Below are 19202 nucleotides of genomic sequence, written 5' to 3'. Positions count from 1 at the left end.
CATTGGATGAACGAAACACACTCTGAGATTGTTTTAAAATTCGAAAAAATGTTTGTAGTAATAGAAGAGACTTCTATCTTCAAATTCCACACATTTTTAACGTGAAATAAACATAATACTGAATAGCAGCACTTGAAAAATGCCAAATTCGAATTTGCACAAAGTAGCCCCCGCCGCACAAATGACGGTACTATGAATTTTGCGTGACATATTTATTTGCAAATTTATGAAAACTTCATCAGCAAGCGAGTGAGTGTTGAATTCTGGAAAGTTACAACACGACTTTTGAGGTTTGGTGAGCAGCAGCGTGTAGAGGGCGGAGCCTACTAGTTCTTACAAAAATGAGTAAAATGTGAAATTTTAAATTTTTTTACTGAAAAAAAGAAAAAAAAACATTTTTTTTCTCTTATTTCAAACAGAAAGACACATATATTTTGTATTAAAAAAATCGAGAATGAAACCAGCTCTTTCACACTATAATTTTTCTTTCTAGTGAAATAGATGATGATTTTTACTATAGCAAATGTAATTATTTTACCAGGACCTTTTGAAAATGGTTGAAGTTTCACCTACTGATCTAGTGATAGTTCTGGATGACCTACATGAGCTTCGATCACCAACTGGAAGTCAGTCTGCCATTTTAGGGTGGCTTCCTTGGGTCCTTCCATCTAATGTTCACGTCATATGCTCAATCAGTGAGGATGCCGAAGATGTCTTACGTTTTCTAAGATCTCGATCTTCTTACAATGATAGTTTCGTCCACATACCTCCTTTGACACCAGCTGCTGCAATAAGCATGTTACAATCCAATCTAAGAGACCATAAACACACACTGACCACCGCACAGTTTCAAGCCATGAGAGATAAAATGTCCACAGCTAGTCCCAATTCATTATATATTAAACTATTGTCAAGAATTGCCGAGAAATGGCATTCTTGGATGGATATTTTAGACACCTCCATTCCAGGCAGTTTGGAAGAAGTTGTGGATTATATTTTTTCAAATGTGAAAAACAGGTAAAAACATGACTTCTTTTTTCTTTTCAAAACTTACATTATTTTTTCTGAAGAATTATTTAAAGGGGAAAAGTTTCTGATACGAAACACTATATTTAAAATCAAGTTTGAAAATATAATTATGGTGATGCTCCTAGTTATTTTATGCATTTGTCACTCACTGGGATCAACTAAATTTGCAACCCTCAAAAGCACCTCAGTGATGCTTCAAAAAAATAAAAACAATTGACTTATCTGTCTAATGTAGAAAAGGTGTCTTAGTATGGAATAGTACCATGATAGTAACAAAATATATTAAATACGTAAGCTCTAAGTGTTATAATTTTAGACCATTTATAATTATAAACAATTAATGAAAAATAATTTATGAAACTTTAAACATCTTTTACGCACTTTTGTTAAAATATTATACGCCTCAACTGCGAAATTAAATACTATATAGAAGCAATTTTTTTCAACACCATCCATGATAACACCACAGCCAATAAGGGCTAGTTGGTTGAAGTATTTCAGGCTGTAAACTATAACTAAAATAATATGAAAATTCAATAAATACAGAAACAGAAAAAATGGAATTACATTATCTATTTAAACTTAATAAAAATATAATTTTTAAATTCAACGAAATTTAATTATTAACAATGATTAAAACTTAATCTTGAAAATAAAAATTAAAAGAAATTAGATTATTAAAAGAGATGATAAATTCATCGATAACATTTAAAATTCAAAGAAGTTAGATTATTTAAAATTATGATTAAAATTCAATCATAATGATTATAATTTAAAGAAATTAGATTATTAAAAATGATGATTAAAATTTAATCATAACTAAATTTTTTTTAAAAATTAGATTATTAAAAAATGTTGATTAAATTTAAATCTTAATGAATAAATTCGAAATAGAGAGTTCGATTTTAGTGACATGGTATCTTAAATCACATCTTTTCAGCTAAGCAACGCAATTTAAATTAATGTTGGATATTCTATGATTGAATTTCAAACGAATGATCCCAATTTGAATTTAAAATATGAAATACATTCTTAAAATATGATAAATATTTTTGTATGCATTTTTCTTAATCACAGACATGGCCACAAGTGTTTTTATGGTAAATATAATGAAGCAGCGAGAATGACTAGTTTTCGTGTGAACCTGGAAAGTTTAATAAAGCAAAACTGCAACATTTGATAACCTCTGATTGAGTAACCTTTGACTGATTTATTGCATTCATGTGGGCTCTTTACTGCCTCGTATTGTGAATTGCAACAATTGTCTTTTTTAAGAAAAGAATAGGGTCAGATACCTTATGTTTGGTTTTAGCAGTAACTATATGACACATAGACTTCAGGGAAGTATATTTCATATTAGGAATTGAATTCGAAAACAAATATTAGTAATTTAAAATGCCAGGAAGTAAATGAGATATTTTTCCCCAAAAATAAACTCGAATAATCTTCTGTTTAAGCTTTCATACTAAACGTTAACAAATTTTTTCTCATGTCTAAATACAAAAAGTCTCTGGTCACCCTTTTTCTGTATATTTTGCCAAACTAAAAAAAAATTTAAAAAAGATTGTTATAGTATTAATATTTTTTACTTCGGAAATTTTTTCCTCCGAAATTCAGTGTCTGAAAACGTTAAAAGTTTGCTGTATTTCCTGTACAAATATACCTTTTCAGATGTAAGTAGAAAAAAAAATCTGTAAACGCAAATCATTCAATTTATAATCGGTTATACTAAACCTCCACAAGTTTCTTCTCAGACCTAAGTCATAAAAGTATACGAAAACATCAGATACTTCCTTTCTTTATTAAAGAGCTTTTTTCCCTTTGAAAAAATATTTTTTAAAAAGCATATCAATTTAACATATTGAAATAAGATAAAATTATAAGCAGTTCTTAAATGACCAGAATACAATTCTAAGTAAATTGTTAACTATATGACCATTTGTTTTTAAATCTTAATTTATATATAATATATAATGCAAATGTTTGAAAATATCAAAAGATTACTTGAGCATATTTCAGAAAAATTGCATGAAATTATTTTAAAATGAAGACTTTAAAGAATAAGCTATTTTACATTTGATGGGAATTGATGTTATATTGAGAACTGTCAGCAAAAAAGAACAACAGAAACTTCGGAAAAGTTTCGATAAAAAATAAAAATAAACTTAGACGATGATTAAGAGTCTTTAGTAATTAAGAAAAACTTTGTTAAAACATAAATAACTCTTGAGTTGTTCTTAAAGCTTCTTTGAAACAATGTGTCTATTCACTTTTTTTGTGTTAAAACTTTGAAAGCATGCATAATCCTATTTCAAACTGTTGAAACACTAACTAGCCCATGCATCATCATCATCAAGGAAAACTTTAAGTCAAAGTTATGATCTATTAACCTTCGAAATAATAGATTAATGAATGACCTTCAGAGAGTAAATCAAAAGAAATTTTATTTCTCAAATAATTATAATATCAATTTTCATTTGTTATATAAGAAGTTTAAGGTATTATCGAAAATTATCAGTTTATTTTTGCTAATACCTATTAACAGTCTTTAATATTTTTAGCCCATTCTATTTCGGAAAACATATTTTGATAGATTTCTTATTTTGGAGGTATATTCAGGTAGATTTCTTATTTCGGAAGCATATTTAGGTAGATTTCTTACTTCGGAGGCATATTTAGGTAGATTTCGTATTTCGGTGGCATATTTAGGTAGATTTCTTACTTCGGAGGCATATTTAGGTAGATTTCTTATTTCGGAGGCATATTTAGGTCGATTTCTTATTTCGGAGGCATATTTAGGCAGATCTCTTATTTTGGAGACATATATAGGCATAATATGAAAAGTTAGGTTCATAATTTGGTATTAAATGTTTAGCTATATGTATCGCACTGATAGAGCGTAACTACAGCGTCGATGGTATTCAAAATGCATACAATAAATGGATGAAGAAATTTTATTCAATGATTTCTTTTAACTAATACAAGAAAAATAAAACTTTACATTCTAGGCTTCGAACTACAAAAATAAATTTAACAAGAAACTCTTGAACATAAAGTGAATAGTAAAGCCCACACAAGAGAAAATTTAAAGAAAATCGTTAAGAAAGCAAACTAGGAAGACAATCCCAGAACTTACAAAGTTGGTTGCGAAATTAGAGTTAATCACTGAGGAAGAATATAAATATTTGAGAAAACATGAAAAACGAATGTTTAAAAAAATGCTAAGAAGAACAATATAAAATTATCAAAAATCTCAAAAAACCGAAAAAGCAAGCAGTTATATAAAAAGCATGCTATAAAAAACGGACAGTTCAAAAAAAGAATTCTAATATCACCACATGTCATGATAAAAATGTTGAACTGAGATACGAATTGGATGAGGAGAACACTTCAAGACGTCTTTGTATAGAAAGAATGAACTACCGAGAACTATGGGAAAGCCCTATTGGCACACGTGCAAACGGAAAAAGAGGTCCTCCCTCAAAGGAAAGGCTTAGACTTAGAGATTAGGCAGCTCCAAGGATCAAGGCTCCAAGATCTTTTGCACCCAAACCCTAGGTCATGACAAGAGGAGAAGATTTATAGCTGAAATAAAGTTCAGCAAGCACCTGACAGAAATATGCTGCAGTTCCCAGGCCACAACACAATGTTGTCCCAGAGTCTTAAATCTTAGAGCCGAAAAGACTTCACACTCACAAAGAATGTGTAGGGAAGTCTCCTCCTTAAGATGACAACCACGACGGAGGTGCAATACCCATAATGTAGATGTGTCTCCTGAGGGTGCAGTGATCAGTGAGAAGACTAATGATCTTGCTCAAGCTATTCCTGTTAAGCTTAAGAAGCTCTTTTTGACTCACACTGGGGGCAGTCACGACTTAACTTGTCTCTGACCGTCCGAGTTGCGCCGTTGCTCACAAGGAATCTTTCCATATAGCTTGAAAATATAGGTTCAGATGCATGTGGGAGAGATTGGTTCGGGACAGCAGAAAATCGCACTGGAGCCGGCCCTCGCTAATTCGACAGCTAGCTCATTTCTAGAAATACCCATATGTCGAGGCAGCCAATGTACTTTGAGAGTTATGAAAGGCAAGTTAGAACATAAACCAGATAGTGCAAAATGTCCATTGAATGGGAAGATCTGTCCATTTACCCCAAATACAAAACATTTGGACTATAACAGCTTTGAACACATCCTGCAAATTCTTTTCGCGTATTCCAGTAAAATATTAATGGATCAGTAGAAAAAATCAAATGCTACCTTTTTGCACACTTTAAGAATGCATGCGCCAGCACAAACGGATAGAGATTATTTCAAGAAAAGCAAGAATTTGTAATACCTGAGAAACTAATAAGACTAACAAAGAAAAAACCTTTACAAAATGAAATTCAAGGTACATCAGTAAGTATGACTCAGTTCTTCTTCTCACTTATTTGTTGGACATAATTACACTCTCTCACAATCCGTAATCTCGCTGGACTTATAATATTACTTCTCAAAGACATCAACGTATTGCCTGAACTTTTGCAATCATCTAATACAATTTTAGGGATTTTCGAAATTAATATTAACCTTCGGTGGAAACGTTATCCTTTGTCTCGCTAATATACCATGATTTTCATTTTTTTAAATTTTTCAACTTTAATAATATAGATGCTCCAGAGCCGTTGATACTTTGAATTTTAAGAAATTTAGCCTCCACAGAAGTTTTTCTGAAAAACACTTCTTTTATATTTTGAAGAATGTTATTGAATTTGTTATAATCTATTTTTCTTAATAAAATTGGTCTCTTTTAAAACAGGTATGGTTTTCGAACAATGCGAAAAGTAGTAACCTTTTTGGCGTGCACTACGTTTGGTCTTCGAGAAAATGAAATGATAGAACTCTTGGCATCCACAATTGACGCTTCTGAGGATGGCAACCAACGGCATCTTAATAGACCCGCTACATGGTTTAATACAATCAAGGAAATGAGTAGGTACTACCAGTATGTCATTGTATTGTTTAAATTTAGCAAGACTAATGTACTTAAGAATATCAAAATTGATATAATTATGAAAGAATAGAAGGAAATTAAAACCGATACTTAATTAGGAAATACAAAATAAATATTTACCATCTTGAATGCTAAAAAGGTAAACAAGATCTTTCCGCTTTAAATGTAAGAAGGGATTAAAATCTTTATAACCTTTAAGAAAGACATTTTATTCCAAATAAAAGTGTTTTTAATTTTAATGAATAATTTTTACTAACATTAATTTGTTTAAATTTCCAGTTCGTACGAAAAGGTATTCATGCTCTTATCTAATTAATTCAAATTAAATGAAAACGTGCTATTGAGCATTAAAAGCTAGTGAAAAATACAAAACTAATCCGGACAAAAATACTTAAGCAGAAATAAAAGATTTTTTTTTTTCAAAATATTTTCCAAATCTGAATGGAAAACAAAATCTAAATTGGATTTCGGTTTCAAAAAAAAAGATTATATACGAGTATCATGAATAAATTCTTTTGGAATAGGAATGAAAACAGAAGAGGAAATTTAAATTCTTTATCGATTTGAACCTGCTTTATAGGCGAATTACTGTCGTTATTTTACATTCGAAAAGAAATCGCAATTTCAAGACGGAATTATTCAATTACACTCCATTACTTCTCGTCACATTAGTTTCCGTTTGATGAATTCGTTTAAAAGGAACAACCAAATAAAAGATTCTTAAAAGGAAATAAATTTTCTTTTAAGCTACTCAAATTCAATGAAGGCATTAAAAGAGATACATTATCATTTTTCTTTGACCTCAAATAATAAAAAAAGTTTTTAATTTCTGGAAACTACTTTATTATTGAAGTTTTAGATCTTTGAATAAAAATTAAATCCAATAATTGAAATAAAATAATATCTATTTCATTTTTTTTCCAAAATTTAATTTTTTGTCCAATTTTATTATTTTTAGGAGAAATAAGAATTTCCCTTAATCGATAATTCAATTTAATAAGAAATCGCCATCATTTCTTTTTGATTTCACACAAAAACACAAACCCATAGTATTTAGATATCTTGGAACTACACTTCAAAAAATGTCTGATCAAACTACGGTAAAAAGTATCGACATTCAGCGTGCCGCAACTTCCACTCTAGATATCTTGGAACTACACTTCAAAAAATTTCTGATCAAACTACGGTAAAAAGTATCGACCTTCAGCGTGCCGTAACTTCCACTATAGATATCTTGAATATTTAGATATCTTGGAACTACACTTCAAAAAATGTCTGATCAAACTACACTAAAAAGTATCGACACTCAGCTTGCCGCAACTTCCACTCTGAAGTCCATTTTACCGGAACATGTAATGGAACAAAAAAATCTGATATACCGTAAATTTTACAGCAATAATTACCGTGAAATGACTGAATCACTCTAAGTAAATAAATGTTACTGAAATTACGGTAAAATATTTTACTATAATGGATTTCAAGGATGATGTACCCAAAGTACCAGTACTTCATACTGAAATATGATCAGTAATGTTTCACAGTGTTCTTCATAATAGATGTATTTAGATTTATTGCATGTCTTTTTCTGTTTATTCTAAAAAATCTAGAATTGATTATTTTCTATTTTCTTTTAAAAAAAATATCGATTAGCTATATTCTACTATTTTTTTTATTCTAAATACCTTTTTCTCTCTTAATTATTCAAATTTGTTGAAAACATTAGAGCATTTATTCGTATTTTTCTTAAACCTTAAATAATAAAAAAGTTTAAATAGTGTAATTCTTTTAAATAAAAAACTATTTTAATAATAGATGTTTTCGATGTTAATAAATAAATTAGATTCAATCATCAGCAAAAAACCAAGAATGCTGTATGCAGAAAATAATATTCTAGTAAAATTTCATTCTCTTTTCCCTTGGTTTTATTTTTTCTTCCTTCTAATGCTCTTGAGAAATGAGTTTTGTCACTTCAGAAATTATTAAGTTATTTTAACTTTTTTCTTTTATTTTAAGTTAAGGAGCTTACGACGTAAAAATCATGATATTTTTAATGCTTAAAAAATAATGCAAATTACTATTTGTCAATCAGTGAAAAAATTTGTTTTCATGTGAATTAGAACACGAAATAACTTTTGGTTTCGTTTTCTCTAGAGAGTAAAACTTCAGCTATATATATTAATTCCCATATGATTTGTTAAAATTTTTCATATTTCTCTGCATCCCTACATCAAACAAAATTCAAAACAATATATAAATTTTTAAACGTAACGCTTAAAACGTTAAACGTTAAAACGTAACGTTTTAACGTTTTAAAACGTTAAAAATTTCCCCAGGCATTCTAAGATCCCGATTATAATCTCACACGGCTATTTCCTCATTAAGCTGTTTATTTCATTTCATGTTTCGAGAATAAATGCATAAAAAATAAGTAAAAATTTAAAACACCCTAGAGTACTTTGTCTATATATGAAGTTAAATTCATTAATAATTTAATATTTTGTGAAAGATTTATTCTTATTCTAAACTAGTATCGATTGTTATAATTTAAATAAAATTGAACGACTTTAAATCACTGGAGCGAAAATCTTATTTAAAATTGTGATCCCCTTTTAATAAGATTAGAAAATTATAATTATCTTAAGTCAATAATGTTTGCAGTTAAAGAAAAATTATAACATTAAGGCAAGTTCGGTTTGTACGTTTAAGATGTAGTGGAATGAAATTATTTGTCGTCAATTCATTTTCACATCATGTTTAAAAGAAGCTGCCTTCCGTTATTTTTAATATTTTATTTTTATTCCAAGCATATTTCGATTATTGATTGATTAAAGCACTTTATGGACAATTTTAAATGTCACTGCTAATTCTCTTCAAATACACGTTATTTCTAATAAAGCCTGACTTTATCTTTTGCTTGTTATCTTTTTAATGGCTTATTTTTACAGAAAACTTCAGCAAGGAGAATTTTTTTTCTTCCAATTACTGATTCTGGAAATAAATTTTTTTCTAGTTTGAAACTTTTAGTTTATTAACTCAGTTTATACTAGTTTATCAATTTAGCGGAATATATAATGTTATTAAAATAAATATGGCGTGATGAAGAAAAAGTTAATTGCGTTAAAAAATAATTTATATATAAATATTTAATGATGATTTCTATTTCAAAATTATATTTTAAAAATACGTTTTTGAAATTATCTTATAGTTTTCTATTTCTCTATCCCGTCATTTTAAATAAGTAAAAATACTATATTGAAGAAAAGAAATAAAATTTGTAATAAAAGGGAGAGCATGAGAATTAAAAAATCTATAATTTTGAAAATTTATTATTTTAAAAACTTTAAAAAAAAATTTCATTTCTAATGACACATCGACAAACCTAGTGAAACAGACAATGGCTTTTGCAAAATAAGCCAAAAAAGTCCTTTTTTCGTTGGACTGGAGAGAACCGCAGAGGTGAAAGAACTTCTTAGCTTAGAACCCCACGGATAGATGGCAGCATCACCCATTTGTGAGGTCACTATCTTAATTTAGACATAGATCTGAAGAGAGGAAGTAATTTTCTCCACAACCCTGCACCTATAGTACTGATCAGTAACCGATCACAGGACTATTGATTCCACAGATTTTATGATTGCGTCCTCGGCGTATTTTAGCGAAGACAGAAAAAAAATGTTTCAGATTATGTAATTTTAGGCTACTTAATGAAAATAAATATGAAATGTTTAATTGTTTCATGTAGTTTCAGTTACATTCAAAAATTAAAGACGTGAAATTTTTAGTTTTGAGACGTTTTAAGCCAGTTAGTACCTCTTAAATCATCTTGGTTACTTTATTCCTAATACTTCCATTATTCAGTACTGAATTAAGGATCTTTGAATTATTGGTAAATTAAGAACATTGAGTGACTGAAATAAGGGACTCACTGTAGTATTAAACTAAGCAGCTTAAATTTAATCACTAATGCAACAAATACAAATAAATAAATAAACATTTAAGTAAAACTAATAAATAAAAATACAATACACAGATAAAGAAATTATTCCGTTTAAAACACATTTTCATAATTTCAGCTGTAATCTTTAAATTTCAGTTTCCCCATTAGGAATTCTGACTTATACAAGTTATATGATTTACAACATAATTTACTATTATAGAATATCATTTATTATGCTGTTAAGACATTCGAAACTTTTGCTTTTAGGCAGAAATTCTGTTTGATACAGAGTTCGTTTTAAAAATGGTTTATTGTAGTTGATTATTAACGTGCGCTAACCTCACAGAAATCACAGCTATTTCTGTGTACCAAGAGATTAAATGGGCCGGGATAGCCTGGTCAGTAGGGTGCTGGGCCCATGTCCGAGAGTTCGTGGGTTCGAATCCCGCCGGCCAAAGACTCCCCGTGTAGTAAAGTGACTGATGCAGCACGTTAAATCTGTCTAGTCGCAAAAGTCCTCCATGTTCCCATAACAAATCAATATCTCTGGGGGTACTGGATTGAAGATCAATCGTTCTCTGATTCAGGTCAAAAATTACGATCTATGGATGAATGGATGCATGAATGTGTCCGCCTTATAAACGGGTGCGACGTATGGAGCGACAGAGAAGTCGAATTCCTGGCCATAGATGGCGCCACTGGAAAGCAAGAACAATCGCACCCCCTCTGCCTAAACAGGCATACGTCAACAACAAGAGATAAAATTTACAATCTACTAACATAATACTTCTGAAATTATTTCTCAAAGGCGATGAAAAGAAGAGGAAATTTAAGAAAACTACATTAAATTTAAAACAGGTTCTTAGAAATAAAATAAAGAATCATAATCTAATTTCTCCTACATTGTAAAAATTGTGGATCCAACAAACAGGATGTCGGTACTTTTTACCATAAAATCCATTTTTCAGGATCATGTTACAAAACAAACAACTGTGATACATCGTAATTTTTCCAGTAATAATTACCGTAAATCACTGATTCACTCTAACTAAATAAATATTACAGTAAAATTACAGGATGGATGGATTTGAATAGTTTTTACTGATGATGCACCGAAAGTGCTGATACTTCATACTGTAATTTGATCTAGAATTTTTACAGAGTAGTGAATTTGAAAAAAGAAAATCTGATCAAATATAAAAAATTAAGGATACTTTTAACGAATTCACTGATTCTGAAAGAAAGTTTCTAATTGCAAGTTTGGCTACCTGCAAAATCTTAATAATGTATGTAAACAAACCCTTCTGTATTTATGTCAATGAAACTGTGTTAAAAGCTAAGTCAGTTGCAGAAAATACAAAAACAGAAAGAATAAAAGATCATTTTTCGTTAACAAAAATTATTTCGAATAAGAAATAATCATCGATGCTTTTAAGTTACGTTCAAATACAGGGCTTAACAAAACTATTTTCCACAGCTTTTAGGAGAGGTTTTTTCTTATACAGAGGTATTGTCTTTCTGTATTTTTAGAAGAAGTCATAAATATTTTTTTTACTGTATTAAATCCAATTATTAGATTTTGTAATTTAATTTTAAGATGTCACATAAACAAATCTGAACTAAAATATCAAAAATCCAATTTATTTATTACATTAAAGTTTCAAATAATTTCAAACAAACTGAAGAAAATTCTTTCCACTATCTGGATTATTTATTAAATTTTGAGGCTTGTTTGTCAAAAAAGCAGTAGTTTTTTCAGGAAAACCAAAACTTTTTTAAATGTACGCTTTTTTGATATTAACGTGGTATTTGAATCGCTAGAGATTTTTTTTCTCTTAAAGTTGGGTTCTAGAGATTTTTTTTAACTTCAAAATAATTTTTTTTGTAATTAGCCTTATGTACTTCATTAAATTCTACTATAAATAATCGTTTTAAAAAGTAACATTTTTCAGCATTTGTGCATTCGATATTTGTTTTTCAATATTTTTCTATTTTGCTCATAATTAACTGCAAAAAATGTTCTAATTGATCTATAATCAAATGAATACCTAGATTTTTAGCCGTGATCTATAAGCTTAAAAAAAGAATTTTGTTTCTTTGAAAAATTAAAAATCAGTAATGTTATTTAAGTGTGCGCGTAATGCAACTAACTGTGTTTGTTTTACTTATATTAACAAAATAAATAAATAATTGTACTGAGGGTACTCTGAATTCTTTAACCATTGAGGCGTTAACATCAAATTTGCATATTTTAGATTTGAATGAGTTCCTAAATTTTATTTGTAATAAAATTTTTCTCATTTTTTTATGTACAGTGTATTTCCTAAATTACTCCCATGATAAAAATAAATAAATCTTATCAAAGGTAGACATTAAAAAGTGTACAGAATTTAGGAGTCGCAAATTGATATTTTTCCAACTAAAAGCTAAAACTATCGAAATCTGACAAATCGCAGTTGAGAGAGGCAGTTGAATGAAATACCAAAACCTGTTTGATTGCTGTAGGAAAGAGATGAAAGGAAAGACGTTTATAAAAAAAACACCTTCATATTTTAACCTGAAATCAAACAAGTTTTGATGTCATGTACACTCATTTTTTTTAAATGTAATTTTGCAGAAAAATTGGGCTCTCTGAATATTCTATCAATATTTTTTGAAATTCAAAATCTTAAGGATAAAAATACGTTGCTAAATCATTATGCCCCGTTATTATATTATATGCGCCATTTACTTATAAATAAATGTAGCGCTTGTGTTTACATTATTTTTACTTGGAAATTAAATGTTTATCGTACTGTTCTGAAAGAACTTTTTAAAGCCTATTTTAAAATAGAAATTTTATGAATACGTCAAAAAAAATTATAATTTTTTCATTTGTCTATTTTCTTACATTATATGATTTCCTTTCTTAGTCTCGTAGTTGTTTTATTCAAATCTATCATTTCTTATTCTCTAATGTATGCATAAATCCAATATTTCCTGACATATTAGAAAATTGTAAATAGTACATTTGAATGAAGTTCATTCATTTGATATTAAATGTAGTTATGATGAATCGTGATTTAAAATTGAAAAAAAAAATACTTTTCTTATTAAATAAATTTTTATTACGAAATGCAAATGATGTTGCTTCATTAAAACATCAACTAGAATAAAAACAGATTCAACGTGATAAATAACATTGATTTACTATAATTAAAAAGAAAAGAAAATTTCACCACTTTTAAGCCCTAGCTAATTAGCTAGAGCAAAAATATTTTACTTCACTTAAAAAATATTTGAACTATTTATAATTGTTTTCTCTGAATTTAAACTGATTACCGCATATCCTAGAACTTTCGAGGATGACATCAAAAACTTACTGTGAGGCCTTGACTCTCGGTGACTACGACCGTAAAGGGTTTCATCGACGATGCCGAAAGATGCAACGCCAACTTTTTCAGAAATATTCTCTAGGGGTGCAATAGAAGACTCTTAATCAACACGTTTTAGCTGTTCCCTAAGGAAAAAAATAAATAAATAAAACAAGAAAATAAACTTACCATGACAGATCAGAGGCCAATCTATTTGGTTTGGAAAAACATCGTCCAGATAGTTTCATCTTACATATTCCTTCTTGAGAATAACCTTGCACTTTCCAACCCTCTTTTTTGAGGAGAAAATCGTCTTGGTAGTATTTAGTCGCAATATCGCTAAGCTTGGCAATATTAGTCGCAATATTTAGGTTTGATAATAAGCTTGGTTGTAATTAGGTTGATCAATAAGTTTGGCTTGGCAATATTGCTTGGTCATATTAGTCGCAATATATAGGTTTAATAACACTCTCAAACCTAAATATTGCGACTAATTTAAATTGCTGGTTGCTACGCGCTGTATGTATAATATTATTTATATACAAATATGCAATTTTCATTCAAGGTGAATCAGTGCATCAGTTACAAACTTGTAGAGAAGGTAGTGCACATCAAAAGAATTGAGAATCACATAGAAATTCAAAACCGGAAACATCGTCCGTCTGTGGGGATGTTTCCATATGATATGAACTGTCTGTCCATGCTTTGGAACTAATATTTTACCCATTCGCAAAATGAGTGTTGGTTTGGGATTGATGGCGTGCTCATCTTATTTGGACGTCATCACACTTTTCAACTGTGTTAAAGAGTAATAGTAAACAGTGCGCATCCGTCGTCATTACATGCGTTGCTATGGTAACCGCTGCTGGTGGATAATTTTTAGAGTTTTTTTTTATTCAGCATTTAGATAAAACAATATATTTTTGTGTTATTAAAGCGATTTTTTTACTATATTACGACTTAGGCATCACTAATTATATATTTTAACACGGGACTGAAAAACCTCTTTTTAAACTTATTCAGCAGTAAAATATGCTTTTGCATTTTCAAAAAAATATCATCAATCTGTTTTTTTTTAAATTTTTTTATTTGATCTTGCTGTGCTGCTTTTTTAAAGTATTTTTATATTCTTTTCATTATTAATTTATAATTACTGTCTTGTCGGTTTACATAAATATGAATACTGAAAGGATTTTAATATAAATATGAATACTGAAGAAGAAGTAGGTTTTACGTCTTTAAATACCAATCCGGAGATAAATATCAATTGGGAAAGTTTTTGCAACCCATGATTCGAAATGTTGTAGCGTTTATCGGAGTCCATCCAGAAAAAAATTATTTTTACCAATGGGTAACCAATGATAGTAATAAAGCGATCACAATATTTTTTTTTTATTTATTCATTTAAATTGTTTTTATTTATTGGATTTAATTAGGCTCAGAAAGAACTGTTTCATCTTAATTTGGTGATTTGGAGCCCAACTTGGCGTGTTTTTCAAGTTTGTCGCCAGATCATTAAATTACGACAAAATAGCTATTTATAAGCTTATTTGAATGCAAATTTCTACTATAATTATTAGGCAGCATAAAATTTAGTTCAAAAGCGGATAAACAGGTAAATCATATTAAGGAGAAACCCAAGTAACGTACGACATTTCCAATTAAAGATTGCTATGCATTCTTTAATCCTTATGATGTGTTCTACCTCTAAGAAACCTCCGCTTTAAGTTAATAAACACTGTATTATATACAATCTGTATAACTTCACCTTTTTTGCACTAAATATTTTATCTGGTTTATCTATTTCTCTATACACAGAGCCTCTCTTGAAAGAATATTACGTCGATCGCCGACCATACCTGCATTGGAGTCATAATATCATTTCTAAGTACATCATGAATAAATACTTAAAGACTTCACGTGATCTACAAGCCTGCTACACCGAACTTGCCAACGCCTTCCAGCTAGGATTCCTGATGGAAAAAGACAAGGTATTGTACTTCAGGTTGCTTTAAATTATACTGAGGTTTTGGAAGGTTTATAAACAAAACCACGAATGAAAAAAAGTCAAAATATACATCCAATAATTCTAAACTTGCTAACAAAATACAACCTTTTGGATAGAGCGAAGAAGCAACTTTAAATTTTAAAATGGAAACCCTGATTTATTGCAAATTTGGTTTATCCAGAAAAAAACACCTCATTTTGACTTGTAGTTCTTTGTATATTAGTTTACAATAGGCACTAGAATTGTAAAATAAAGAAGAGGTGAAAATATTTTAAAATGGACATGACTCCAGAAAACCATGTCAAATGAAAAAAAAGTATATAATTTTTTTTAAAAAAAACTTAGACACTAAACTTGATTCCACTTTCTACAAGTCCTTCAAATTAAAGTTTGAAGAGGGATCGATTTTGATTTAATTCAATATATCTCTCGAAAATATTCAGTTTTTAGATTTTCGGTCTGATGCAGATTTATCGATATTTTTTTTACCATATCCATACTTTTTGGAAATGCTATAGAGCATTTTTACTGTTTGAATAGTGCGTGAAAGTTTAAAATTACGTCTCTTTTATTCACTCTTCCAATGTTACAAATATTTAGTATAAAACCCCTTCGAAATTTAAAATTTTTGTGGCTGTAATATTAAATAATAAATTAATGGAACTGAAACAAAAAGTAAAATAAGTTGAAATACTCATGAATAATTTTTCAGGAGGAAAATTTTGATGTTACGAAGCGAAAAGATGACTGGTGTGATATTTTAAGAGAAATTGATGAACTTTGGTTTCATCTTTTGCAAAGTGGTAAGTTATATTCTTATTTAACAGTGCCTTTTTTTCAAAAGCTTTTTATTTAAAACATTTTCATTGCAGAAAAGAAGATTATTTTATCTCCTTAACATGCGTGCTCCAGTTAAAAATCGTTAATTCGATTAACTGCGCATACTTGAGATAATTCGACTATTTTACGCTGTAATAATTTTCACATTCGAATGTAATCAGGAAATGAAAATAACATTCTGAGTACTTTTTAGACATCTTTTCCAAATTATACACGAGTTTCACAACTTTCTAAATCTTAAATTGCCAAAAAGCGTGAAGGAACACTGTTACATACACGGCAATACTTTTACTTTCGTTACTTGTAACGAAAGTAAAAGTAACATGTACGTACTTTTACTTGTACTTCAGTACATTTTAAATTTAGTAATTTTTATCATTTTGCTTTATTTTTTTTTCGTAAAAAAAAACAAGTATTTGTTATGAAAATGTCGAAGGATTTTTTGTACTTAATTTTTTAACCAAAAATCATAATGCTCTGAAATTTGCTCAACGAGTCAATTTGTTTCGAGAGATTCTGAAAGTAAAAACAAAATTTATAAAGATTTGAATGTTTTAAAATGAGCATAATTTAAAATTTCGTTTTATATGCAAACATTGAATTTTGATTTCCCGTTAGGTTTCTTTCAGCGTGCACGATTTCAATATAATTTCTTATCTTTTTCCTGCATTTTAAAGGTTTATATCACTAAATTAAAATTTAATACATTGTAAATAAATTTTTTAATGAATTTTACGATTGCTTTGAATTTTCGATTTCCGTGAAATGTTCTTTAAAATCGCTCATTTTTTGTTTCGCACGTGTAATTTTACTTTTTAATCGCTACTTTTCAAAATCAAATTTTTTTATTTGTTTCTCATGCTTAAAATACTTATACTCGTTTCTTTTTAAAAGCATCTGTTTATCATTGCTTGCATTACAATTACAGCCACTTAGTGACTGGAAAGTGTGTACATAATTTCCGTCACACCAGTAACTACATTTTTAGCTTTCTTACATTTTTAAAAAAAAAAATTTCTTGGAATTTAGCTTTATGACACCTTTTATTTTGTTTATCAATGGTACCATACATTTTTAATACAAAGATAAGTGGTATGCCTCTTAACCAATACACCTCGAGCAGAATATACTTTTCAAATATTGTTTAGTATCTTAGAAATAATGCATTCATTTTTCTCAAAATTATTTCTACGTGATAATAAAAGTTTTATAACGAAATGCGAGCTCTTAAATATTTGAGGAGATTTCTTCCTCACTCGTGTATCATCCGAGTGCTTTCTGGAAGACCGTTAAAACCGTTTCCACCAAATTATGGTCAGTGCACTTGCATGGTAAGCATGTTCATAGGCTCCGATTCCTGACAATTACGGAATTTTCATTCACTCACAAGCTTTTTATAATATGTTGTATTTCCTAATCAATTGTGTTAAAACTACATGTTGCTGTTTCGGTATGGCAGAGAGTATATAAATGTAAATAGGAATTTATGTGCTGAATATTCTCTGTCCGCAAGTTTTTAACGAAATTTTTCCTTTTTATAAACTTGATTGTTTGACTTTCTGAGTTAAAAAAACTTGTTAATCTTTAATTAAGAATTCCAACTTTTTGATAACTATAAATTAATTTGCTGAAAATGCCAGACTTGCTTCTTACGGGCTTTGCAGTTCTAAGTTTTCGCTTTTGTTTAGATAATGAACTAAATATGACGAACTTGAAGGAAATAAAGAAAGAAGCCACATTTATAAATTCATATTAAACAACTCGTGACTTAAAATCATTGTCTTCAATTCTAAGAAAATCACTTTTAATTGCGTGCATGATTCTCAGTAATTTATAATTACCAAATATTATTGAAAATTACTTGAAAATTTTGTTTCGATTCATCAGTACAAAACTCTAAATTATGTTTGATTGCGGGTGGAAATAAAACGCATTAAAACTCATTCATGTTTAAACTGTAAGGAAACATATTTTGATGTACTTACTAAACATCTACTTTCCTTAATTGCGATCAGTCGAATTTCAGTTGCGTTTCTCTTTAATTTTCTTCGATTCTGAACTAATTTGTGGCCTTCAACTTGTTTACGATTTCATATTCCTTTTCTGAGAAAAATGCGATTGAAAGCATTTTTCCTCAAACTTTCTCTATTTACTAATTTGAAATGGAAATTTAAAGGTATTTAGATCACTTAATGCCAATCTGTACTGTTATCAATAGAGAAATATATGTGTTATCAATAGAGTCAATAGAGAGGAAGTTTATCTATATACCTAAATAATACAATATATTTTATGCATTAAAGCATTCTAATAATCCCAAACCCTACACAGAGAGCTATTTATACTTTCTTCCGCTGACGTAAAACAGGTTTAGAATAACAAATATATTTTGCAGGTAGATGGATAATTGGAAATACTAGCTTAACTACGAATGAGTTATTTTAAGTAGAATAAATATGAAACTTCTAGTTTATTCTAAGATTGCGTTCATAAGCATAATAATGCACCTATTTATGCTCAAGAAAGCACAAAGTGGCTTTAATTAAAGTCGCGCATACGAAACAAGTACATTGTTAATAAGAAACTACAGAGTGAAACTCTTATATATTTTAGAGGTCTCAGTAGTTTTAAACAATGAGGTGAGATTTAAAGGTCGATTTCATGCTATATAAATAATTTTAGAGCTTCATACCAATTTCTTTATTATAGTACAGAAACTTATTTCTGCACTTTATATTTCTGCTGAAATATTGAATTTTTTTTTAAAAAAATGTACCTGAAATTTGAAAATTAATAATAAAATGAAAATAGTACTAACTGCAATTTACAAGAGACTAAACATTGATAAATTTGTTTTCTCCTGCAAAGATGTTTCATTTTTCGTGTAATTACTATATGCACTTTTATTTTAATAATGGTCTTAGAAAGCCTTTTTAACTCTCATCATTTTTAAGACTTTTATTAAAATTTTAGATGGACTGCACCCCCCTGCTCGCTGTGCTCACGAACCCCGGAACTGCTCTTGCAGTTTTTTTCGGATT

The 19202-nt window shown here is 29.1% G+C and overlaps 1 protein-coding gene across 4 annotated transcripts in view; it reads left to right on the top strand.

The window, feature by feature from the left end:
* Positions 1-19202, top strand: part of LOC107456032 (protein qui-1) — a 224791-nt gene that overhangs the window by 162457 nt on the left and 43132 nt on the right. For all 4 annotated transcript variants that reach the window (XM_016073796.3, XM_071181411.1, XM_016073797.3 and 1 more), the window contains 4 exons: positions 542-1017; positions 5829-6001; positions 15132-15304; positions 16034-16124. In XM_016073796.3, the coding sequence (XP_015929282.2) occupies positions 542-1017; positions 5829-6001; positions 15132-15304; positions 16034-16124 (913 nt within the window). The remainder of the gene's footprint in view (positions 1-541; positions 1018-5828; positions 6002-15131; positions 15305-16033; positions 16125-19202) is intronic.

This window comes from Parasteatoda tepidariorum, chromosome 5 (genome assembly GCF_043381705.1).
Source record: "Parasteatoda tepidariorum isolate YZ-2023 chromosome 5, CAS_Ptep_4.0, whole genome shotgun sequence".
In the NCBI taxonomy this organism is placed as follows: Eukaryota; Metazoa; Arthropoda; class Arachnida; order Araneae; family Theridiidae; genus Parasteatoda; species Parasteatoda tepidariorum.
Note: the sequence above shows the minus strand (reverse complement) of the source record. Positions and strands in the feature narration are given on the sequence as shown.